The 27,497-nt window shown below is 38.7% G+C and overlaps 1 protein-coding gene across 9 annotated transcripts in view; it reads left to right on the top strand.

The window, feature by feature from the left end:
- The window catches only part of SESTD1 (SEC14 and spectrin domain containing 1), a 122,680-nt gene that overhangs the window by 29,755 nt on the left and 65,428 nt on the right, over positions 1 to 27,497 (top strand). For all 9 annotated transcript variants that reach the window (XM_048869551.2, XM_048869555.2, XM_048869553.2 and 6 more), the window contains 3 exons: positions 12,154 to 12,262; positions 19,548 to 19,638; positions 24,241 to 24,354. In XM_048869551.2, the coding sequence (XP_048725508.1) occupies positions 12,154 to 12,262; positions 19,548 to 19,638; positions 24,241 to 24,354 (314 nt within the window). The remainder of the gene's footprint in view (positions 1 to 12,153; positions 12,263 to 19,547; positions 19,639 to 24,240; positions 24,355 to 27,497) is intronic.

Below are 27,497 nucleotides of genomic sequence, written 5' to 3'. Positions count from 1 at the left end.
GTGGGCTATTAACAGCAGGAGGGGAAAAAAAACCTTTTGTAATGATAATCCAGGTGGCCCATTTCAGACTGTTGACAAGAAGGTGTGAGTGACAGTAGGGGAAGAAATTAGCATGGGGGAATAGTTTTTGGTTTGTGTGATGACTCATCCACTCCCAGTCTTTATTCAAGCCTAATTTGATGGTGTCCAGTTTGCAAATTAATTTCAGTTCTGTAGTTTCTCTTTGGAGTCTGTTTTTTTTTTTTTGAAGTTTTTTTGTTGAATAATTGTGACTTTTAGGTCTGTAATTGAGTGACCAGGGAGGTTGAATTGTTCTTCGACTGGTTTTTGAATGTTATAATTCTTGACGTCTGATTTGTGTCCATTTATTCTTTTGCGTAGAGACTGTCCAGTTTGGCCAATGTACATGGCAGAGGGGCATTGCTGGCACATGATGGCATATATCACATTGGTAGATGTGCAGGTGAACGAGCCCTTGATGGTGTGGCTGATGTGATTAGGTCCTATGATGGTGTCCCTTGAATAGATATGTGGACCAAGTTGGCAATGGGCTTTGTTGCAAGGATAGGTTCCTGGGTTAGTGTTTTTGTTGTGTGGTGAGTAGTTGCTGCTGAGTATTTGCTTCAGGTTGGGGGGCTGTCTGTAAGCAAGGATTGGCCTGTCTCCCAAGATCTGTGAGGGTGATGGATCGTCCTTCAGGATAGGTTGTAGATCCTTGATGATGCGTTGGAGAGGTTTTAGTTGGGGGCTGAAGGTGATGGTTAGTGGTGTTCTGTTACTTTCCTTGTTGGGCCTGTCCTGTAGTATTCTGGGAAATACAGATACTCTTAGTGAAAAGCAATTTAATGACCGGCATTTTAAATGCTGAAAATTTTTTGGAACTTACTATATTGCTGAGTAGGCTTGATTCTTTGGAATTACATAGTATTGACAGACATTTTAATTTAATTAATGGTTTAGACTTATACAACAGATGTTTTAGCTTTCTCAGATGTGAATAAAGAAAACTGGTGGGCAACCAATTTGTCAAATCTGTTTATATCATTTAGTTTCAAGGAATATAAAATATAATCATCATAAAACATCAGAAGAAAGTTATGCTGTGAAAATATGTGGTAGATTTTTGGATGTTGAGCTCCCCAGACATGAGAATTATAATCTGCTAGAAAACACCTTAAAACTAGTATGTTTTGACCTGCTTTATTATTCCTTGTCTAACTTTACATCATTTTCCCTCCCTCAACTACACAGTGCTTTTCAGGACTTGTTCGCTTGAGATAGGAGGCTAAGCTTCTTGAGATAGGAGGCTAAGTGGTTCCTTCTAGAAGCTATTGGCAATAATGCTTGATTAATTACCTCAGTTGGTACATCCATTATTTGCTCTCACCACTTCACTTATCAGAGGGAAAACACAGCAGTTTCTACTGGGACAGTGTTTCCACAGACTTGGAAACCTTGGGCCAAATTCAGAGGCTATATAAATGACTTTGCAAATTACGCATTGGTAAATTAGTGCAAATGACTGAGGAGGGAGAAATGTGAGGTTCTGTAGAAGCAGAAAATGCAACCAACAGGATGGTGTAAGAGAGCAAGTCCTTTGGTTTTATTTCTTATACCTGTCCTTGGTTGCTTTTTGTGGTAAAGTTCTGCTCTTCCACTCTTTCAGCATGTAAATTAGATCAGTTTATGCTGATCTGTAACGTACTTCACATGAATTTGTCCTATTTTAAGATTGGTTCTAAACCTTAGAATCCTCACATAATAGCTCAAATTATGGCTTCTTTGTCAGATGACCTTTTTATTTATTTATGGCTTCCAGTTTAGTATATCTAGAGTCACAATCAGATTTGGGATTGCCACACCTACATATAGTATTGTGAAGGTAGTGGGGAATGTGTCTGAGGTAGAAATAATGATGCAGTGATGAATAATCACACGAGTATTTTTTAAAAAGGAAGGAGAAATGAATGACTTCTGCTAAATCTAATTATCGCAATATAACTAAGGATATGTCTATACTACCCCCCAGATTGGCAGGCAGGAATCGATCCAGTGGTGGTCAATTTATTGTGTCTAGTCTAGACGCGATAAATCGACCCCTAAGCACTCTCCCTTTGACTCCTGTACTCCATTGGCACGAGAGGTGCAGGTGGAGTCGCCGGAGGAGCGGCAGCTGTCAACTGACCACAGTGAAGACACTGCAGTGAGTAGATCTAAGTATGTTGACTTCAGCTACATTATTCACGTAGCTGAAGTTACATAACTTAGATCGATTCCCTCCCCCCCCCACCCTCCTCCCTCCCAGTGTAGACCAGGCCTAAGAAGCTGAGACAAAAATGAAAGAAATAATCTGGGTCACCCTATCATTGGTGTAACTTCCATTGTGTAATATGTTTTGGTTTTCTTGTATTGATGATATTGAATGCTCTGGGTATGTTCAGGGAAGGTTGCTGAAATTTCCTAACTGATAATCTGGATGTGATTGTTAAGCAATTTATGCCAAACACTTTTATAAATATCTTTAAAATTGATTGGTTGTGAATTAAAATAATTCTAATTTAGAAAGGTACATTGAATTGCTCAGTACCTTTATTGACATTGTAGAGTAGTGTCATTCATTGGAGGGCGTATGTGGGAAGTAGATAATCCTTGTTTTGCCATCATTTTGAGTCGTTTAACTGAAGAAACTGTTCGAAGACTTTCAATGACAGAATATTTGTCTGACCTGAACAAGTCTTAGTTGTTTGATAAACCTGTACTAAAATTATTATGCAGGTAGAATAAAGGTTTTTTTAATCTTATCTCCTTAGTAAAAATAACTCAGTTTGAGCATGCTGTGAAATGTCATGAAACTCAATAACATATGTAATTTATTGCAATCTTTGGTGAAAATGTCAACAAATAAAGAGCAGTTTAAATCCATATCATGAGTGCTGTTTAAATCCAGGTAATTATTCAATAAAAAGTCATCTTAGAGATCAAACACCTACTGCAGATGTGAGTAGATTTCAAGTGTCAAATCTAAACTTGCATATGAAATGTTGAGTGCATCTTAAATTTTAGATTCTCTTGTGTAATCAATATAAGCGAATTTTTACAACTAATTTATGGTGTGGTTGCTTTGTGATGGAGAAGGGTATAGGGAAACTCCATGAGAGAGACTTAGGCCATGTCTACACTACAGAGTTAATTCGACTTAAGTTATGTTGATGATCATAAACCACTGTAATTACATTGCTTGTGCATGTTCACACAATACTTCTTGTGTCAGCGGAGCTTATTCACAGCTGGTGCTCTAGTACGAACAGAGAGAGCAGTATACCATGGGTAGCTATCCCACTGTGCAAATCACTACCACCTTCTGCTAAGAGTTGTGGGAATGGATCAAAATGTATCATGGGAGTGGGATTACTGCCCCATGATGCAATTTTCTCTGTCCCATAATTCCACGGGCTTCTGACTACGTTTTGTGCTGTTTTTCAACTGTCCCTGTAAACTTGCGTCCACTATCTCTGCCTGAAAGTATAGATCCTGCACTGCTCACCAGTCTTGTGATGAGCATTAAGAACACAATGTGGCTGACTCGGTACAATTTCATGAGCTGCAAATCTGAACAGGAATCCGTACTGCCTGCCTTGCTATGTGCCATGGAAAGAAAAAAATTCAAGATTGATGTTGACATTCATGGAGCAGCTGCACATGGTGGACTGTCGCTATTGGGCTCAGGAAACAAGCACTGGGTGGTGAGATCAGATTGTGATGCAGGCATGGGATGTCGAGCAGTGGCTGCACAACTTCTGTATTCACAAAGCCACCTTCCTTGAACAGCGTGCAGAGCTTGTCCCCGCCCTGCAGCGCCAGGACACCAAAATGAGAGCTGCCTTAGTAGTGGAAAAGCATGTGGTGATTGCTGGCAACTTCAGTCTGCTATTGGTTAGTCGTGAATCAGTTTGAAGATCGGAAACCCACTGAAAGGGTTGCGATGGTGCAAGTGTGCAGGGTCATTAATCGTCTCCTGCTACAAAGGACTGTGACTCTGGGCAATTTTTGGGAAATACTGGATGGTGTTGCGGCAATGGGATTCCCTAACTGCGGCGGGGTGATAGATGGCATGCATATCCCAATTTTGGCCCCAGACCATCTTGTGAAAGGGCTACTTCTCTATGGTATTGCAGGTGCTGGTGGAATACCAGGGTCATTTCACTGACTACAACGCGGGGTGGTCAGGGAAGGTGCGTGATGCATCCATCTTCAATAACGCTGGCCTGTATGGAAAGCTGCATGCAGGGACTTTCTTTCTGGAGCAGAAGATTCCAATAGGGGATGTGGAAATGCCCATAGTGATCCTGGGAGACCCAGCATACCCGTTACTTCTGTGGTTCATGAAGCCTTACATAGGAAACCTTGACAGCAGCAAGGAGCGCTTCAGCAGCAACAGAATGACCATAGAATATGTGTTTGGCAATTTAAGTGGTCTCTGGCGCTGCCTTTTTGGCAGACTGAACCTCAAGGAGGAAAATATTCCCATGGTCATAGCAGCCTGCTGTGCTCTGCATAGCATTTGTGAAGCCAAGGAGGAAAAGTTTCCAGAGGAGTGAAGCACTGAGGTGGATTGCCTGGCGGCTGATTTTGAGCAGCCAGATATCAGGGCTATTAGAGGGTCTCAACAGGGGGCTATTCGAATCAGGGAGTCTCTGAAGCAGCATTTTGGCAATGAGCCCCAGTCATGTGTCTTTCTGTAATGCATTCAGACAGGCATTATTTACTTGCCACCTAGAATAACGATTCCTGCTTGAAAATTAATTGTAGTCCGCAAATGTGCTGATTGCCACTGTGTATGAATTTCTGCCCACACCCCCATGTAGGTCCCAAATAAATCTTCACTGTCTTTGTAAGACTAAATTTTTATTAAACAGTAATACACATTAACATTTCTTACAGGGTTCATGACCGTGAGCAACACTCTCTGAAATAGGGATCTCACAGCTGTGTGTAAGTCCAGCTGTTGTTACCGAAAATGTCCCTAGGTTTGGAGTACAAGGGGTACTGTGATGGGCCAGGAATGTGCAAGGAATGTGTGTGGGAAGTTTGGGGAGGGCATGGAATGCCGTTCTTTATGGGCTGCAGGTGAGTCAAGCATGCATGTGTTCCAACTGCAGTGCTATCAGGGACCTGAGCATCTATGATTGGTCCTCTGTGAGCTTTATCATCCGCTCCTGACCCTCTATTATCCGGTTCTTCCCCTGTCTCCTCTCCTGGCTATCCATTTCTAGTTTTTCATTTATTGTCTCTCTCCATGGTCTGTGCTCGCTATTGGCCTGATCAGACGATTGCAGCCCTTCTCAAAACATGTCCTTGTAGAAGCAGCATGGTTTCGGTGCCACACCAGAGTGACCGTTGGCCTCCCTTGTCTTCTGGTATGCCTGTCTCAGCTCCTTGATCTTAGCATGGCACTTCTGTGTGTCCCTTTCATGCCCCCTTCTCATCAATACCAGGAGCAATCTGCTTATATGTGTCAAAGTTCCTATGACTGGATTGGAGCTGTGACTACACAGCCTCCTCTCTCTACAGATCCAACCAATCCAGCAACTTTGGTGTACTCCAGGTGGGAGCATATTTGGTGCAGAAAGGTGGCATGGTTAGCTGGGAAGATACGATGTGAGCTGTCCACGCTGAGCATACAGGAAGTGGAATTTCCAAAATTCCTGGGGCTTTAAAGGGGGAGGGGCGCATGCCTGTGTACCTGGCTGCAGGGCAAAGGAGTAGAAACAGCTTACCAGAGCGGTCATGATGAGCACTGTGGGACACGTCCTGAAGGCCACTTAAGGCTACATAAGTAAGCGCACTGTCTACACTGAAGCTGCCTCTCTCTAACTTTGTCACATAAAGCGCTATGCCGCTTGTCAAGATAGTTTTATTATGTCGACATAGCCACAGGTGTTTTATTGCAGTGTAGATATACCCTGAGAGAGTCAAAAGGAAGTATGGCAACTGCAAACTTTGTACTGCAGCCCTCCTTGTAACATGATTCTCTGGTTGGAAAATAAGTATGTTTCATGGAAAATGTGAAAATTTTCCACTTAAAAACAAAACAAAAAATCAGGACCCTGAAAAACAAATTGTTTTCCAATGTTTGAGTCCCCCTGTCTTTTTTCCATTAAAAAGGAGGAAAGGCAGAATGACTAAACAACCAATAACCCAAAACATTTAGACTTTTTTTGTAGAATAACTGCCAGTTTTGAAAAAATGAAATTTTTCTGCAGACGGTGTTCGGGAAAATTTGAACAAAATTTTTAACCAATTCTAGTATTTACAAAATAGTTCTTATGACTGTAAAATACACATTCAAAGCAAAATGAGCACTGGATTTGCAATCTTTTTGACAAGATTCCTAATCTACCTGGTGACTGACTGCTTGCTGAAGTGACTGACCCCCATAAGCAGGCTTTAAAAAAAATGACAATTTCAATTAAAAGATGTATTTTCATTCACAATTTTTCACACATTTGCAACATATTAAGTGATTCCAACTATTTGCTGAATAAACCGAGGTAAGATTTTCTGTAAGGCCTTGTCTACACTACGCAGTTCTGTCAACAAAAGTCAGGTTTGTTATGCAAAATAACAATACTATACTATAATCCCTTAATCTGGCGGAAGGGTGAAATTTATAGCCATTTCCCCTCATTTTCTTTGGTGGTATCCAACTAACCAGTTTTGTTAGTTTTAAAACTCAGCTATATCGGGTGACTTTTTTTATTTGAAAAGTGGGAACCATTTTTTGTTTTACAAGTCAGTTCAGCTTCCATGTGAATGATGGTCAAGTGGTAGTTTTCCGAGCTGAAGCAGTGATGTTATTTCTACAGAAAATTTCGCATCACTCCTAATTTTGTACTATGAGCGTAGCCAATTTATTTTATTGCTATCCTGCCTCCATGTCACGCGAGCTCTGGTGTTGCTCAACACATAAGCAAGCAGCTGAGCTCATAAAGGTTTCATTATCTGTGACAAAAGGAAAAGAAGGCACTGGAAATAGTCTGTATTCAACTCTTTGATACTAGCTCTGTGTTAGTAGTAGTGGAGGGAATCATTACCTGTATTAAAACAGTCAACTGTTATTGAAGAAGTATTTGCCCTGAGGGAAAGAGAAGCAATATTTTTGCTCAAATAGATGTGGTTTATGTGAGAAGCACAATTTCAAGGAAAATCTCACTGGTGTGTGACACAATGCAGCAGAGAACTTGCCTTATTTTAAAGGTTAAAATTTGATGGACCAGTTTCTTGCAATTCTGTACCCTTGGACCATTAAAGGATCCTTTATTCCTTGGTTTTTCTTATGGTTTGATTCTTGTTGGCATACTAATGGAGACAGATGTTTGATTCTCTGTGGGGCAGACTCCTGATGTGGTCTGGTGGAAGAAAGCACAATAGGCTTGAATATAGATTTTTTTCTTCTCTGACTAGAATTTATTTAAATAGAACCTCTACAAGTACAGTCGGGTCGCTTCAGGGACATCTTTATTTTTCATTTGCTGTTTGTGTTGTTTTTTTATGTAGGTCTTTGAGTTTCAGCTCCAAGTCCCTTCATCTTCTGTTTGTTTTGTTTTAATCCTGGTTTCAGAGTAACAGCCGTGTTAGTCTGTATTCGCAAAAAGAAAAGGAGTACTTGTGGCACCTTAGAGACTAACCAATTTATTTGAGCATAAGCTTTCGTGAGCTACAGCTCACTTCATCGGATGCATACTGTGGAAGATACAGAAGATGTTCTTATACATACAAACCATGGAAAAAATGGGTGTTTACCACTATAAAAGGTTTTCTCTCCCCCCACCCCACTCTCCTGCTGGTAATAGCTTATCTAAAGTGTTTTGTTACGATGTCCATCTGTTTGCATTTGGAAAGGAAGATGATGTCAGCTACCTATGTGACAGTGGTACTTTGCTCATTCATTTGGTCTACTACTTCTTCCATCGTGCATCCATTTTTAAGATCTGTAACTACTGCTTGAATTTAGCCTTCATGGAGCTCAGCTCCAAAACAGTTTCTTTGATGTCAACATTTGTGGATGGGCCATGCTTGTCTGTTTTTTTTTCTGCTGTCTGCTTGCTCAGAGCTAAACTCAGTATTGGAGAGGGATATATCCTCCTGCCTCTTAGGAGAAATGTGGTTTGGTTTTTGATGGTGGAAGACCATATTTTGGTTGATGTTTTTAGTAGCACTCCTATCCTTATTTAGTGATTTGTTCTTGTTTTTGAGAACTTTGTGAAGACAAACTATCAGTGGAGAAACATGGCTTTTGACTTACACTTGACTTACAATGGTTTCAGATCCTAAGACAAATACTATTTTATTCTTATTTGTTTAATTTAATATATTTGTAAGCAATATAACTGGAGGAGAGAAACTGCTTTTTTTAAAGTGCACTCAGACTCAAGCGAAAAGGTAAAGGCAACCCTTCAACTTCTGAACAATATTGATCCAATTCCCCTCCTTCCTTTTTTTTTTTTCTCATTTAAGATCCCTCCTTTGCTACTGGTTGGGCTTTCAGTAGCCTCTGCTGTTCAGGAAGAGAAGAGGCAAAGGCAGCTGTCTGCAGCTTCTGCTGCTCAAAACAGTGAACTACAGAATGGAGACAACTCTAGCAGGAACTGTCCTACAGCAGCTTACTGGTTTCTGGGGGAGGGGCCAACCCATACTCAAGAGCCCCTCAGTTCCCTTCTCTGTCTGTTCCTGGGAAAGGAGGTGGCAACAAGGGTGATAAAATTAACATTTACACTGCTCAGACTGCTGAACCCCCCTATAGCTGGTTATCAACAATCTATGTTGGCATTCTCTTGGGCCATCATGGTTAGAAAGATAGATAGAAAACTGCTATAAACTTCCTGGATGACTTCCAGGGGGCCAAAAAAAAAAACAAACCCTTTCTTGCTTCAAGTAGTCTGATTGAACCTAAGGGGGCTAATTGTATAAATAAGGTGTACAGAATCTGGCCCTTTGTGAGGGATGGAAATATGCCTAGTTGTTTTATATTCCTGGTATCATCACTGGATTTTTAATTCCAGGTTTGGGCTTTTAATGGCTTTGAAAAAGAACAGACTTTTAACTATTATTGTAGTTATAATTCCAACACTAATTGTATAAATGGCCAAGTTATGTCACCTGCATCTAGGCTTATCTTGGGAAAGAGCCCCTCTGCGTGTATACCAGTTTGTAGCTTCGACACTTGATACTCGTGTTCAGATTTTGTGTGTGTGTGGCTTATCTCATATATAATTCTGCACAGATAGGACTCTCTTTAAGTGGCTTTGTGGACTGAGTGGTCATAATTCAAATTCCATTTAGATCAGCTGCTGTCATGAAGCAAGAACATGATGATTTAATGCCTTTCTTAACTTAATATTCAAGGTATTTAAAATCACTTAGGAAAAACTTGCCTTTTTAGCATCTCTGAAAACAATTCTCCTCCCCCACCTCCATTTCCATCAATAATAAAACTGAAATTATTATCTATCATACAAACTCCAGCTTTCCAGGTCTGGTTGAAGTGGTTAGGATACTGTCCCCTTACTGTCTATAAGTAACTCCTTGTTATATTAGACGATCCTGCAGGATTTTACAAAAAGGTTAATACATTTAAGAAATCTTTTATCCCAATAAGCAATGGCAAAGAAAATCAGAGCACCTTCAAAGCTACTGAAATTTACAGTTTACTTTGAAACTGGTTTATTAATGCAGATGTGGAAGATTTGGAAGAAAAAAGGCTGAAGGATAGAAAAAGATTATATTATAAGGCCAAAGTGGTGGCTTAAAAAGCTATTGGACCAACTTGTAAATCATGCTGCAGTTTATATCTGTTCATTTCCATGTACTTTATTTCATTCTAAAAAATTAGATAAGCAGCATGTTTTTCGCCTGAAATACAATTTCTCAGGAAGGTGGTTGCTGAAAAGATCCAAGTGCAAAGATATAACATTCTGTTCAATCCTTGCAGCTTTGCTTATGCTACATCGGTGAATCAGTAACTAGCACTGGAAACAGGGCATCCATTAGAATTTCCATGTCAAACTGATACCTTGCAGTGTTATACTGTGGGAATGTGAGTGGTAGAACTGATACGTGATGGCAGGGACATGAGAGGGATATGTCCAGGGACAACAGTCAGGTGAGAGCTATTATCCCACCCAGCAACTGAGAAGGAGGAGGATGCAGCGATTCCTACCTAAATGCTGCACCTGTTTTGGTGGCTCCATATTCCCTATCAGCCTATGGCTAGTAGGTCTAATAATGAGCATACCTTTTGATTTTCCCCAAATTTGCTCTCAGCCTCCTGGCACCTGTGATTGTAGTGTATGGTAGGGACACTTCTGTTTCTTTACCTGTCCTTCATTCTATTTTGCTGTAATGGATGTATGTCTGCTACTCTGCCCTTCTTCTGCCTTTGTGTTTTGCCCTTCTCACTAGCGAATAATTCCAGTATGCCTCTCTTCTGTTGCTCATAACTCTCCCCAAGCAGCCATAGGGCAGAGCTGATGTGATTTTTCTTAGTCTCACAACACAGGTTTCTGAAGAGAATCGGAGAGGCAAAACGGGGACATGGCATAGGCCAGGCCCTAGCCATATATTGTTAGTATCTAGTATTGTGGGCATCTACCACATGGTTTAAACAGCCATTTCAAATGAGATTAAAAGCATTTGTTTGGTCAATGGTTTACATATAATCTGTGGTGTGATATCAAATGTAAAGTATACTTTAATTTCAGTACCTCATCTTTATTGCGAGCAAACTTGGAAGTGCCTTTTTCTTAAGTTGGTGGTGGTGGTGTTATTACAATAGAACCCCTTTGATCTGATCCGTCATTATCTGGTTTTCTGTGTTAACTGAACAACCAGCGCACACCCGTCCAGAAGGGGGAGATCTCTCTTGTGACCACCAGATGGCGGTATAGCATTGCACTTTCCCATTTTCCACTTTTTATTTAGTTTTTTGATTATCTGATCTGTCCCCTGTCCCAGTTAGATCAGATAAACAGGGTTCTGCTGTATTCCTTTGAATTATTGTAGTACCTAGGAGTCCTAGTTCTGGACAAGGACCCTATTGTGCTAGGCACTGTACAAACACAGGATTTGAAAGAGAACAAAGAAATGACTTCGGGAATGTTTACAGGGAACTCGTCCCAAGTCGGCGGGGAAAGCATGGGAGAAAGAATGATGGTGTTTGAGAATGTAAAAAGTGGGCGATGGAGTCAAGAGTCGACCCCTTCAGTACTGAAAGCTCATCACTTCATGAGATCTAGTGAAATGACTATGAATTCCTTTCCCTACATACTAAAAAGTGTTATGAATAAAACATCAAGGACCTGATTTTCAGAGCACTCACAGCTCTCAACGCTTCGGTGAGAGTTCTGGGTGATCTATGCCTATGAAAATAGGCCTTAAATCTTGTATGTTTTGATTCTGACATATTCATTGTTTCTTTATATTTGGATGAAAATCTGCTGTGTGCTAACAGAAGCTGTACAATGTACTTACTGTTGTTCCGATCTAGATACACAGGCCATTGTGGGTTCTTGCGTATTTAGTAACTGAAAATATGGCCATTCATATGGCTTTAGGAGCCTAACTTCAGGCACCCTTTAAAAAATAATCTTGATCAAATGCTCTACGTTTCCACCGTTTGGGCCTTGATTCAGCAAGGTATGTAAGCATGTGCCTAACTTAAAGCGCATTAATAGTTCTATTGAGGGCAAATATATGCTAAAGTACCTTCCTAGATTGGAGACCTTAATGTAAATGTATAGTCTTATTGAAAAGACATTGAGATTTTTTAAGTGTTCAAAGTTGTTAATATATATTATAAACCGTGTTTTGCATTAAGGTCACCTCATGACCAAACCCTGTGTTTTGGGCATGTCATTAACCGGTAGGTTACAAATTCATTTAGTCTATTATGTAACTTTGTTTTAACGTCCAAGATATGCTTCACAAAATGTTCTTTAATTACAGCACTGTCCACAACTCACAGCACTTTTGTTCACTTGTAATCTTTATAGCAGTTTCACAAGTAACATGTAGTTTGAGACTATGTAGCTGAAAATGTGTATTTTTATCTTAAAACTACATTAAATCTTTGTAATGCCTTTTTTTTTTTAATAGGAGGGAAGGACAGACGAAGTGGCCTCATTCTGACAATTCCATTATGCCTTGAACAGACAAACATGGATGAGCTGAGTGTTACCCTAGACTATCTCCTAAGCATTCCAAGGTGACTAAGTGACTCTAAAGGTGTTTCTTAAAAGCACTACATATTTTTATCTTCCGATACAAAACATATTTTACTTAGTAATCAGGAATAGTCAATTATTTTTTGTCAATGTCCACTTTTCTTGGTTAACATATAGTCAAGGTCCAGACTCCAGTGAAACATTTTTCACACTTCAGTAACATTAATGATGATGATAAAAAGATTTCATGGTCCGTTCAAGTGTGTGCTGATCTGGATTTGGCCCATGGTCTGCCTGTTGACTAGCCCTGGATTATACCATAATGTGATCTCATTTGATTTTATTAGAACAACTTAAAACACAAATAACATAGTAAATTAAAAGGTATGTGATAGTTTCTTTTAATTATCCTGCTTGTTTTTTTCTGTCCGGTGTATTTCACCATTGCATTGTTGGAATACGTGCAGTAACTTTTCTTTCTGATAATTCTGGTGTAAACTAACTAGCGACTATAATTTACATTAAAAAGCAACGTTAAAAAAGGCTAATCATTGGAATTGGTGGGACTTTTCAGGCAGAAAATCGTTTGTTCCTTTTGTTTGTTTTTGTTTTTGCAGCCCTTCTATTCATACAGGCCCAGATTCACTGAAGCACTTAAATTGTGCTTAAGTTTAAGCATGTATGAAGTCTCATTGAAGTTAGTGGGATTACTTACATGCTTAAAAAAAAAAATGCTATAATTGTTTTGCTGAATTTGGGCCAGAGTTCAATGGATTCTATCATTAATTATGGGTTTGATTGTAAAATTAACAACTTCTGTGGGAGATTTGCTTATGGAAAAACTGCAGGTTCAGATCTATATTTGGCCATATATTATTAATTTATTTGGTTGGATCTGATGATGGGGGCAGAAATTATCTAACAGAACTGGTAAGTCATCCTCAAATCTTAGTTTTATCATTTTGTGTTTGATTTTTTTTTTCCTCTCCCCAAGTGAATGCTCATGTTTCCAACATGGTTAAAAGACCAACTGTAAGAGACCGGGAGAAAGAGATGTTAGCATAATTAAATAAAAAATGCTTTATGCATTTTATTTTGCTAATGGGAGTATCAGATCTTTTCAAATGTGTAGACTAATGATCTGGCCCCAAAGAGAAGAAAAATGAATATTACTAAAAGAAACCTGAGACACTCCGGTCACTTCTGTAAAGCTTGATTGATAATTTACTTGTACTCTTAATTAGTTACAGGCTTGTTATTTATACATTTGTGTTTCGTTTTAAAAAAAAGAAGTTGGAACTTTTACAAAATTATGGGTGAAAATTGTGCTCATCTTATTCATGCAAGTAGTCTAATTGACTTCAGGGTTTGGTCCTGTTTGTTGAATAAATGTAAGTATTCTACCAAAATTTGTTGTTTTACTATCTAGCTGTGATATATATTGCGTTTATTTTGCTTAAAGCTATCTGAAAATTCACACTAAGCATTGCTCATATCACGTGTAAAATAAAGGTTGACATTCCCACCGTTGGTGTTGACAGTCATGCAGAATAATAATATGGGAGACCATCCTGCTTTAGTGTTGGTTTAATAGTAGAAAGAATTTGCTTTTTAAAATATTAAAGATTCTCTGTGCTCTTCTGGAAGGCTTTAAAACGCTTGTGAGTTAGCATTTTGTCCCCAAACCGGGCTTTTGCGTTTTCAACAAATATCAAGCCTAATTCTTTAAAGCTTTACATGAGTGGTCTGTCTTGTGAGAGGAGTCCTGTTGACTTGTATGGGAGTTCCATCAGTGGATGGTTTGCAGAACTGGACCTGAAGTTATACATTGTTTAACATACAGTGTCTCAAAATTATGTCTCACTAACTTCAGTACCTAGTGTTGTAACTCCAAATTTTTCTTTTATGAATGTGAAATGTTTTGTGGCAGGCCAGACTTTTATAGTGTTGAGGTGAAATGTCTTTGATTTGTACAATATCCATGAAATACTTGTGTGTTTTCTTTTTTAAAACAAATTCATAACTATTGAGTAGATGTGTCTTTGTTATGATAGGATATGGTTTAAAATATAAAAACTTTTTTAAAGTGGAAGAAAAGATAAATGCAGCAATATTTCATGCCCTTCAATGCCCTGTCAATGGAGTTGGCAGGCTTCACAGTTCTTATGCACAAATCAATTTTACCAGTTTTTTTTAAAGCTTAAATGCATTGTGTTAAACATTTTATTTAACCTTTCAGAATTGGATAATTTGTTGTTTTTTGAGGGTTGTTTTTTGTGGGAATATACAAGTGCAGTTGTTTGTTTCCATTAACCTTAAGAAAACAATATTTCAAAGGAATATGATAGACACACCATTTGTGTTTGCTGTATTCAAGGTTAGATTGTGTCAGTTCCTATATAAATCTTCTAGTTATAACTTGGCTTTCAGAACTTGCTCTGGCTGTGACACTGCAAACAATGAGCCTAATTTTCTGTAGGGTCCCTGGAAAATCTTACGCATGTCTTCAAGAAGTGCCATTGAAAAATAAATAAAGTAAAATCCAGGTACACAATGGCAACCATGTTGGAAATTAGTTTAGTCCTAAACTAAAAACTGACTAATTGTTTTTGTTCTAAAAAGAAAGTGAAATATGCTTATGAATATTTTTCTACCACTCCAATTGATTTTTTCCCCTCCTATTGTTTAGTTGGTTCTTATCCATACTGTAGGCTAAAGTTCTGATCCTGCAAATGCTTACTACCAAGCATAATGCTTGCTGCTATGAGTAACTGTATTGGAAATCAATGGGATTATTGTAGTAATAGGCATTATGCTCTGTCTGTACATTTTCAGGAGCTAAACTTTTTTTTCATTAAAAAATAAATTAAAATAGGCAAGGGTATATTGATTTAAAAAAACAACATAGTATATGCACACCGTTTTTTCTTTAAGTACACTTGACAGCTCGTAAGTGATAGTAAATCCATCTTAGTCCCATAATGGTACAATTATAGTGAACGAAAAATATATACATGTGTAGTAATATTGTATGTATTTGAACAATGACTAGAATGTCTGTCTGTCTTAACAATTTATAGTCAGAGCTGGTACTAGTGTGCATGGTTAGTTAATGCTTTCCAATGTTCTCAGTTGCTTATCACTTGCTGAACTTTTAACTGTTGAGACTGAAACTTCCCATGCTGAGTCATTTCACTGAGAAGCTCTAGAGCAGTGGTTCCCAAACTTTAACAACCCGCGAACCCCTTTCACGAAAATACCAAATCTTGTGAACCTCCTCCTAAAAATGAGTATTTCCAGAGATTTTCTGCCTTACCTGAGCATAAATTAGAGAAGCAGGGATCTTGGAAATAATTTAGTTTTTTAATGACATGTTAATGTAATAATAAATAGTGTGTAATAATTATTTATCATTACATTATTTATTTTATTACATTACGAAAACGGCAGTATTCTTCCAAGATTCCACTTTTGTAGCTCATATCACTTCAATTAAGTCTGTTATAAGACAAGGCTCCTAATGTTTCATCAAGGAGTACCAGACATGAACCAGCATGAAGGTATTTAAGAAGCCAACTCAAATAAAGAGTTCCTTCCTCCCACAAGCATTTGGATCTTGAGCAGTCCAGGCAAACAATGCATGACTATAGCAAAGCTTAAACTTGTTCTTGGTAATAATTTTTAAAAACAACACTAGCAGCCTATTTAATTTTAGAAACAGCAAAAAATATCCTCCTCCCTTTCCATTTCTCAGAAGGAGTCTTGAAGTTTAAATCTCCACAGTGTGATGAATGCACTTGCTTTGATCTGCATAGCTCTTGGAAGTCCAGAACCACTGGAGAAAGGTCTGGTTTGACATTGAGTCTGCTTCTGTGTTTGGTTTTCAGATGTGCATACGAGGAAAATGCTTTCTCGCATAAGTATGTTGTTGAAAACAGTAACAAAACGATAGTAGCTTTTTCTGCCAGCAGGGGGTACTAGTTTCTTAAACTCAGCCAAAAGTTGATCAGTGACCGACTTCTGAAACTCCTTTTCAGTACGTAATCACAGGAGATCTCAATCTATTTCTCTTTTTCCTCAGTGCTCAATATCTCCGTTGAGGGAGTGGTATCATCAAAGGCGTTGCGAATCCAGTCATTATCACTTGACTGGAAAGTATTCCCTGAACATTGTGCAAAGTCCTTTTAGGTGTGCAGTAATATTGGTTTTAGTGCACTGATCCAACCAAAGTTTGTTATGCCAGGAAGTCACGAAGAGTACGGAAACACTCAGTTTGATTGTTTTCCAAACACCTTTCCCAGAACTGCGACTTCTTTATCATGGATTCAGCTCGGTCTTGCGCATTGAAAACTGTTATATTGAGGCCTTGAAGAGATAAATTTAGGTCATTAATCCTCGAGAAAATGTCTGCTAAATAAGCTAGGCTCTGGAGTCAGACATGATTTTCCATACAGCTGGCGAGGTGGAAAAAACAAGGAATTCTGTTCTAAGCTCAAACAAACGCACAGGGATTTTGCCACGTGAGAGCCATCTAACTTTGGTATGGGACAACAGACAATTGTGTACACTACCCATTTCTTCACAAAGTATGTGAAATGTTCTGGAATTTGTTGGTCATAATTTTATGAAATTCACCGTTTTCACTGCATTGTCCAGCACTTCCTTCAGTCCCTCAGGCATGTGTTTTGCTGCAAGGGCTTGTCTATGGATATTGCAAGAAGTCCAAGAGACGTTTGATGCAGCCTTTTTTGTTCGAGCTACAAATCCTGTATGCTTCCCCATCATTGATGTGGCCCCATCAGTGTAAATGTCTAGGCAATCTATTTCCTTTTCTTGAAAATATGCATTAGTCAGATTGAAGATATCTTCTTCAGTTGTATGGTCTTTCCATGGTCGGCAAAACAAGTCGTCTTCAACCATACCTTCATTCACATAATGTACAAACACTAGCAATATAGATAGATTAGCAACATCAGTTGATTCATACAAAAGTATAGCATGATATGGACTATTTTTCACTCCATGTACAGTTGTGGTCTCTACATTACTTGACGTCATTAATTTTTCTCAACAACATATTATTGGACAAAAGTACTACGTCAATCCTTTTTGCAGCCTTTTCTCTGAGCGTGCAATGAACTATGTCTTTTATACTTGGACCAATCAAGCTCTCTGCTATGGTATGGGCTTCTGATCCTTTTGTTACTCGAAGCGTCATACCGAGTGAGCTACTAAGTGCATTTTCTTTATCAGTACTTGCTTTGGATACAAAACTGGTAATGTCACTTTTCTACTTGGCTAATTTTCTCTTGAAAAAATCAACAGGCTTGTTGACTTGTGTGGGGTGCCTAGTTTCTAAGTGGCACTGAAGTAGAGAAGGTTTGAGGCTGCTGTTTGCTAGAATATCACCACAAATTACACACTCTGGTTTTGGACATTCTTGATCACCAATACATGTAAAGCCATATTTTATATAACAGTTGTCATATTTCCTTTTCTTCATAAGCGACTTTCCAGGACCATCACAATCATTTGACTGAGATTTTCCACACTTCGGACTTGACGAAACAGCTGCTGATGTTGAACGTTTGTTTTCTTGTGTCTTTACACTTTCTGTTTTCAGCCATGTGTCCATATTGGGTGTACAACAGTTCAAATAAAAATAATACACTAAGAATGCTAACAAACGAACAAACTAGTAAATGAGAAGATTCACTCAAGTCTCATTAGAGTAAAATGCCATGCTACAGAGAATGACTGAATACGGACTGACTGGGGATTGTTACCACCACATTGGCTACAATGACCTTGGTTCCGGCTGATACGCAAATACTTTTTCTTCCACCATCAGGGGGTTGCGGGGCCAGGGACAATTGAGCTTGGATGGCCCCCCAGGTGCAGCGCAGCTCCCCCTCCCACTCTGTCCCTCATGCTGCCCAAGTTCCTGTCTGCCAGGGACAGGGTCCCTAGCTGCTGCCTGCGTGCCCAGGGTCCCCAGCTGCTGGCCCCATGCTCCATGGGTCTCCGGCTGCTGGCCCCACGCACCTGGGTCCTGGCTGCTGCCCTCGCCATGCCTAGAGTCCCCAGGGACGGCTGTGTCTGCCATTACAAAATTGTTTCTGCAAACCCCCAGGGGTTCGCAAACCGTAGTTTGGGAACCACTGCTCGAGAGCCTTCAGATTTAAAGCAGAGACTTAAAATTTGGCAAGTATGTTACCCTGAGTCCACCAAAATTTGACCAAGTTATAAGCCTCTGAAAATTGCTATATTCATGGGCTCAGTGAAGGTTCATTAGACACCAACAGCTAAATTCTCTGAATGTTCCATCTGGACAAACATGCCCTAGCCTAGAACTACAGGCACTGAGCAGGACTCTTCATGTTGCTAGATGCTGTGGTGCCTGGCACTGGAATTGAGAGTATGGAGAGAGATTTTCTGTGTTCTGTATGTTCCCTTTGCTGACACCTAGGCAAGAAGGAGGAGGATGCAGACGCTGGGCACAGACAACCTTAGTGCTGGCATTTTCTAACCTTTGAGCTCTTGACTTTGTAACCTTAATGTTCTTTCAACATTTTTTTGGTATGACTATATACTTCTTTAAAAATTATATATTTTGTACTTAAAGTTGTTAATTTAAAAAGGGAGTAAATAAGTACTGTCAATTTGAACTACATTTTCCCCTTTTATATCTGCTTGCAAAGTCTGTATTCTTCTGGCTGGCTTTTTGTATGTTGTAGTAAGGGCCCTGATTCAGAAGGAACACTTAAATGCATGTTTGAAATTAAGCATGAGCCTAAATGTTCTCCTGGATTGTGAGCTAGATCAAGTGATTTAGGAACAGGATATGGAATTTATATTGTTCCCTCTACAACAGACTTCCTGGGTGACCTTTGGAAAATTAACCCCTCTATGCATCTGTTACCCATCTATAAAATACTGTACTACCTCACAGGGATTTTGTGATATTTATTTGTGTAATGTTTATAGGGTACTGTATGATCCTTGATAAGAGGAACTACAATATAAACACAAAAATATAATAAATATTTGATATTCCAGAAAATGTATTAATGCTGTTTAAAAATTGCTAGTATGGTACAATAACAAACAAGAATGCCTGAGCAATTTAAAGGAAACATATTTTGTAAGTGAACATACTTCAATTTTTAAGGGAAGATTTTTAGTAAGTAAAATGGCAAAATTTCCTAGCAGTGTCCTACTTTTAAAATGGTTGTGACGAAAGTCAAGCCAAGCTAATCACGGTGATATCTGACATTTTGTTCTTGAGTTTTACTGTTTTCTAAAAGTATCTCTTTTTTGTTTTAGTGAAAAGTGTAAAGCTAGAGGATTTACTGTGATAGTGGATGGCAGAAAATCTCAATGGAATGTGGTAAAGACGGTTGTTTTAATGCTCCAGGTAAATCAATTTTTATGTATTCACAGTCAGCAGATTAGTTTTATAGATGGAAGTCAAAATGCTGCGTTACTGTAACAGCTGAAATTTCTTTATTGGGAAACAATCCATTTGTAATTTAATTACAGAATATATGCTATGTTGCACAGAATTTTGTAAGTAGAAGCAATTAATGTGAAAAGGGGTTTATATACTTCTATAAAGAGTTATTCAAATTTTTTCCAACTGAGGGTCACCTAAGCTATTTGCTAAGATCCTAGGATTGTTTTATTTTGTGTAAAATGGAGCAGATTGGAGGCTGCCTTCTTTTTAATATGGTGATGGGCTTCCTTGTCATTTCTAGGAGCAAAACTTGAGTACAGCCGTTCAGTGCTGTGAGCACCTGAGGGGGCCCACTGAATTTTGTGGTAACTGGAGCTTCTGAGTAGACTTCAAGGGAAGTCCTAAATATAGCACATTGCAGTATCTAGCCTAGAAGAGGTGCTTGTGTCTGACTTTCAAGCCCATATTAAAGAGGAATTGTTGTATCTGCTAGCCAGCCTTTCATGATTGATAATCCTGGGGCACTGAAACTCCCCGAATCAAGGAAAAGAGGTGGATAGAACCTGAGACTGCAAACTGTTTTGGTGGAAGCCAGGCATATGTCCACTTCAGATAGCGCAGGCAGAGATTTCCATCCTCACTCCCTCCTTTCTTCCCACTTAACCCAAATAGCCTATCTAAAAGAGGAGTAATGTCTCTCTGCTGGGTTTGCTTTTATCAATATCCCCACCTCTGATCAGGCTTAGCAAAAGTAAGGTGTAATAGAATCTGGGTTTGATGAAAAGAAAATGTAGAGTAGACTATTATCAGGTTATTGATGGTGAAGCAGATCATATTGTGACTGCATCTCTGCTAGGAGCCTCACTTACATGTCGGGAGTGGTGAAAAAGCGGAATATTGAAAATAACACTTCAATGAATACAAAATCTGTAAATAAAAAAAAGTGAGAAAAAACTAGCTGATACTCCTACTATTAATGTGTATTCGAGTAGTTCTTAGGAGCTCCTGGATCAGGACCCCATTGAGCTATGTGTTGTACAAACTCAGAAGAAAAGTTTACCATTATTTAGAGCTGCACAGCATGAGAACTCTGGCAAAAGGGACTCCAACATGCAGCACACATGTAGCCTATGGAACTCTAAAATGCATTACACAGTCATTCTTCTTTTTACTGCCGAGGTGCAACTATGGGAAATGACAGAACCTAGTTTTGATCTGAGCAGCCTTCAGTTCAGATATAGATAAAACTTCTACAAGTGTATTATCATGTTAAATGTGAATAGTTTACAATGTCTGGGGCATATGGATCATTGATGCTCCTAGATTCTTTGGTGTTTCTGTGACCTTTCATAATCTATGGCTAATCGGGAGGCTGTGGCCTTCCCTCTTCAATATAGGCATGGCAGTGGTTTTCCAGCCTTTGTCATTTCCAATCTAGACTGCTGGTTGGGCACTCTGCTTTTGGTTATTTATGAAGCCATTCCAGGAGCTCCAGCTAGTACAGAATACAGGTATGTTGCTGTGTTGTTAGTACCAGCTACAGAAATCTAATTGTAGCATGTGGGGAAAGACTAAATGCATTTGCCTCTAATTTCGATTTCTAAGAAATAAGAGAGAAGATGTGGAATGCAGGATCATTCTTATGAGTAAGTACTCAGAAAGTAAGGAAGCACAAAACTATTCATTTTTAAATAAGGGGTAGAGGGAAAGAGCTTAGTTGAATAAGCACAATAACTATAATCTTGCAGTTTCAATTTGTAATGAATCTGGTAAAGACAAATAATTTGAATTAATACATTAAATTGAAACTGAAAGAATAGACTTTAGGGCCACATTTTCAAAAGAATCCTCTATATTTGCATGCCCTGCATTGCACATGTAACTTTATAGGTGTTCACATTTGGGCATTTCAAAATTTGTACTTTACTTGTGCACTCAGAAAGGGAAACTAGGAGTTTATTCAATTTTAACATGGACATTTGAATTTTTAGGGTTCCCAGAATGCCTTGTCTTGCACAAATTTAGACGCTGGGATGAAAATCTGGACCTTGGAATGTTGTTTGTTCAATTATTAGGGTAACACTTTATCAAGCTTTCAAAATATTGAGCTACACCCATATGAGCAATAAATAACATGATCTTGAAAATTTTCAACAGGATATGACTCTTCACCAACTTTCGTATCACAAATAATGATTCTAAATTGTTTATTCTTCTAATGTACATTTGCTTTTGCATTTCTATGCAATGTTGTTTTTTAGGTCAGAAATTAAAGTTTATTTGCAGTTTAAATATTTTTTTGATGTCAGTTATGGATATGTAGGTCTAGCATTATTCATAGATTCATAGAAGGTTAGGGTTGGAAGGGACCTCAGGAGGTCATCTAGTCCAACCCCCTGCTTGAAGCAGGACCAATCCCCAATTTTTGCTCCAGATCCCTAAACGGCCCCCTCAAGGATTGAACTCACAACCCTGGGTTTAGCAGGCCAATGCTCAAACCACTGAGCTATCCCTCCCCCCCACACAGAGCTGGCCCTCTGTGTGCAGTCTTGTGGTAGAAAATGCCAAGGACCAAATCCTGCTCATTTTAGCTATACCAATAGTCTCTTTAAAGCCAAATCCCGTTGCAGAGGACGTCAATAGGACTGTTCATCTAAGTAAGGTAACCAGGATTTGTATATGTTGAATACAATAGGCAGTTCTCTGCTCAAAAGAGAACCCTCCTGGCTACTTGGTTTCAAAGCAGTTTTTGCTTCCTAACTACAAACAATTTGTGGGCTTCTTTCCAGCTTCCATAGTGAGCATTAGTGCTACTTCATACTGTATCAAGGGACCAAGCTTTTCATGTCCACTGAAGTTACAGGTCTCTCTGTGACAGTGATGTTTTTTTATAAATATTTTTACAAATTTGAGAGGTTCAAATTCTCTCTGCAAAAATAAAACTTCTCTCGGGTGGATTTAAAAATATACCTAATAGAAGTGGGAGGTGCTGCTTCATAGATCCATCACTTACACCGATAGGCTGCTAATTCTTCTCTGCTTGGCTGACTGATTACTTATCCTTTGTCAGTTTTTAGTGAGTGTTAGTTTCCTGCATTTTGATTTTTCAGGAAGAGCAACTCTTTCCTTTTCGCCTTAAGAGTAACTTTAAGAGCTACTGACTGCTGACTTAATGAGATTTGACATTTGGACCCCCAACCTTTTCTCTTTTGTCAAGTGCCTGTTGCCTCTTTCCTTAAGTCTGTATGCGTGCTCTTCAACAGGATGTGGGTCACATGTTCTAGAATAATAATGATGTTTAGAAGCACTTGATTCCGGGCTTCTGTCTGTACATGTAATGTGTCTCATTGTTTCTGTTATGAAGAATGATATTTCAAATACATTTTCTTGCTCCTGCAAGTAATCATCTCTCTCAAATTATCATTTAGAAAATCTAAATCACTTATTTATGCTGATCACTTCTCATATTTCTCTGGTTGGACAAAGAAAATCAATTAAGTCACTTTACTTTTTTAGTGAGGCAGTATTTGGGTTGGAAACGCTGTAGGGGAATGTGTGTTTAAAAACAACCGTTTCTGTGAGTGTGGAGAGAAACCCATGAAGACAAGTTGTTTTTTTGTTTGTTTTTGTTTTTTCCCCTATTAGATTTAGGTTTTGCAAACCTTGTTTTTAAAATCTAAATTTTGGGTCAATTTTAATTAATTGTCCTATATTAATTGTTTTTCATCTTAAAACAAGATCATTTAAAATCAGTTCTACTCACAGTGCTTTTCAGTCCTCAGTACTGTATTCATATATCTTTGTCCTATATTACAACTGATGACCTCACAGAAGAGTAATGTGTGTAGCTGCCTGTCCTGTGATGTGAGGACAATATATAAATAGGCAAAATATATTTGAACTCAGGTTTTGTAAGGAAAATATTGGTTTGTCAACTTAATGCATCATTAAAAATATTTAATCAATTTAATGATACAGAGCGTTTCTATTCTGGGAACAGTAAACATGATATTTACATTATAATAGCAGATCCATTGATCTTAAATCCTGATTTAATAGTAAAGTATATATTTCTCATCTAACTTGACTTACTTCTTTATTGTGTTGACCTAGCTTTGGAGTTCTGACTTGAAATATAGTATCAGTTAGCTTGTATAAAGCTTGCAATTTAATTTCTTTTCCATAGTACATGGTTTTGTTACCACAGTATTGCAAGTAATATTCATTCAGGTAAATAGGGTTGTTTTTTCTGTTTTCCATTACTGATGGAGGGTGGCTAGTGGTTAGAGTACACTTTTGGGAATCAAGAGACCTGATTCTTTCCCCAGCTCTCTTCTGACTCACTGTGTGATTTAGTGCAAATTACTTAATTGCTGTATAATTTCTCTATGTAGAATTAGTGTACAGCCACCTATGTCACCTGGATGGTGTAAGCCTTGTTTAATTCATATTTGTAGAGAGTATTAAGATCCTGGATAAACAGTGCTGTCTAAATGCAAGTTGATTTTGTCATAAATGAGAATTTAATCTTGAATGTTTTATCTGTTTTCATTTGTTTTGCAGAATGTTGTTCCAGCTGAGGTATCACTTGTTTGTGTAGTAAAACCTGATGAATTTTGGGACAAGAAGGTTACACATTTTTGTTTTTGGAAAGAGAAAGATAGACTTGGCTTTGAGGTATGTATAATTTTTTTTCCTATCAGGAATGTCAACTCTAAGCCTGTTAGAATGATGCATACCTGATTGAAATGGATATTTCTTAAAGAATGCTTATCAGTGTTCCAGATTGCTTTGTAGATACCTCTGAAAAACTACGGTGACCTATTGCTTTTAAAATATTCTTTAGCTGCAAAAAGACTTAGGCAGACTATTAAATGAAGTTTTGGAAATGGAGCTTTGCTGCTTTTATGGTGGTTTGATTATGATGATAAAGCTGTTTCAAACCACTTTCCATGCTTTTGACTACAAAAATTGTTGTACAATGCTGTAGTGTATATTCTGTACATGGCACCACCACTGTGGACTATTCGGATGCTCCTCTTCTGCTGTCACTCAGGCAAGAGCAAACATTTTGAAGGTACAGTCCTTGGCCTTGCTAAATTCATCTCCTCCTTATACCTCTTAATTTTTGGTATTAGTTGCCAAGGTTATAGGCACCCTATGTTTTTCTAAGATTGATTATGTTCCGACTTACATAAAATGGTGTGTGTGTGTATATATAAGGGATTGCAAACAAGGATAGTTGCATCCTTTTATCTTTTACAAGGCTAGTGAAAAATAAAACTGCATTGTGACAAGTAGTGTTCTGAGTGTGGATTGACCCTTCATACTATCATTGTGAATGAGTCTTGTCCAAACTGAAATTTGGTCTCCTGTGCACATCAGTAGATCTAATGTCTGGTCATCCATTGTTCTGCACAGAAAAATCAAAGTGACTTGAGGGGGAACCTCCTTCCCTTTAAAAAGGATCAGAAAGAAAACACTCTCTCTTTCTCTCTGATGATAGACAAATGTTTCTTCCTGTTGCCAGGATTATAATATGTTCTCAGTTTCCAAATATTCCTATAGAAATGCAATTTAAGGAAGAAAGGGGATGGGAACGTAGCAGCCCAAATATAGACACAATGTTGTCTTCTGTGACTGGGGATAAATAACTGTCTACTTAATATGTAAAGTGTAAGATGTCCCTAAAGATTTCACCAATAAGAAGAAAGAGAGCACTCTAAATAATTCATATGGAATTTAGGGAAGTTCAGGAAGCATTTGAAGTTGTAGTGTAAAGAAAGTTTCTTCCCATGTCATCCTGTAAGCCATTCCTCTTTTTGTTTTTTCATCCTTATTAGTTGTAAATGTTACAGGCTCAGTGGTTTGAAATTAATCTCATATATACTTCTTTTCGACATCCCTTTCCTTAAGGCTTTTCTTGTGACTTAGCTAGAATATCTTTCTAGACAAATAAGCAGAATACCTTAAGTAAAAATCTGATATGATAATAAGGCAAAGTTAACGTTAAACAGTAGTATGGTGGGGTGGGAGGTTGGGAGGGAAGATTTTATTTGACCTCAAGGGTTTGTTCAACATCAGTCATTAAGTTATAGTTACTTGTAATTAAATACAATAAGGATAACCATTTAATGAAGAATGTTCAACATTTGTGGTGCTGGTGTAGGTCATTTGTACTGCTGAAATTAAACCTCTGTGTTTTAAAATACAATAAATGTGACAAGTGAGTAGTCCATAGTGAGTTATTTCGAGGGGGAAAGCACAGAAGAAGTCCAAGTGCTGAAATGCCAACGTTCTGTTCTTTTCTGGTCAAGTGGAAAGCTTTTTCAACCAATCTTTCCTAATGACTCGTGTACTGTGGCTTGGGTGGGTATGCACTCCAGGATATACAGTTCAGATATCAGTGAACAGAAACATGATGTACTGTTGTTTTAAAAAATCCAATTTGAATGAAATGTCTAAATTCAACATACAGTTGTCCGCTATTAAGGCCTGTTTTGTAAAATATTTTCAGATTTGGTTGTTTTTTTTTTTAATTTGAATAAGAATCAAGGAAAAGGGAGCACAGTGGGCACCTTCTCTCCCCCCCGCCCGCCCCCCGCCCCCAATTCAAGGGTGTGGGAGAACTTATGCAACCTTCACTTTCTTGGCAGGAGATAGCCTTTGGCCTGATGCTCCAGTTTTGTCATTTTGTGGCATTGTCTCACTTGTTCTCTGTTATTTTCCCCTGCTTCATTTTCTCTGTTCCACTGTGCAGTAAAATGCAGAGTAGGCAATGGGGAGAGTGAAACATGGGAGAATAGGAGCAATTGGTGAGAGTAGCCCATAGCTGTAAGTGAGCAACTTTTTCCACCATCTCTCCAAATTGGAGAGTTGGTCTGAAATCAAAAAGATGAAATTCAATAAAGATAAGTGCAAAATACTACACTTAGGATGGAAAAATAAAAGCTACAACTACAAAATGGTGAATAAATGGCATGGTGGTTGTAATGCTGAAAAGAATCTGGGGGTTAAGTGGCTCACAAGTGAAATATAAGAGAACAATGTGATACAGTTGTGAGAGAGGCTAGACATGTCATAGGTTCATAGATTACTCCTGGGGGAATTCAGCACCAAAAATTTAAAAATTTTGCACACAATATTTTAAAATTCTGCAAAATTTTATTTGTGAAAACAACACAATGTAATCACGCCAGTTTCAATTATTTTGGTAATTTATTGCAAAATACCTGTCGGCAACTATGTCCGTAACAATACGGACGAAAAAAAAAGATTCAGGAAATGTGTTTTGACAAATATATTCCTTACTAGGCATATTAATACAGAACTCTGAGTAATAATTCATTTAAACTACAATACAGAAACATATTTCCTACATCTCTCAGAAACAGTGCAAAGGCTTGGGAGAGTCGGGGTAACAGGGGAGTTGAGGGAGAGGGATGAAGTTGTTGGGAAGGAGCCTGGGTATGAACTTTGAGGGTTGATGGTGTGGGTGGAGAAGTATGGAACAGGTTTTTTTGGAGTGGGGAGGGATTGTTAGGGAGCCTCCACCATGCATACCATGGCTGACCCCTAGCCCCTTTATTCAGTGAGGCACATCTGCCCCTGTCCCCATGTGTCCCTGCACGCCTCCCCATCCCCATGTGTCCTTGCACCCCCACTCCCATTCAGCTGCTGCCCCAGTCTGTTCTCTCCACTAGCCCTTCTGAACCTCAGACTGTGACCCCTCCCAGCAGCCCGCCCCATCTGTCCCATGCTGTCCACCCCCCTCATATTTCTGTGCCTCCTGACCTGGCCGCACTGGCAGGGCGCTGTGA

Source organism: Caretta caretta, chromosome 11, assembly GCF_965140235.1.
Source record: "Caretta caretta isolate rCarCar2 chromosome 11, rCarCar1.hap1, whole genome shotgun sequence".
Classification (NCBI taxonomy): domain Eukaryota; kingdom Metazoa; phylum Chordata; order Testudines; family Cheloniidae; genus Caretta; species Caretta caretta.
This window is presented reverse-complemented; position numbering and strand designations above follow the sequence as displayed.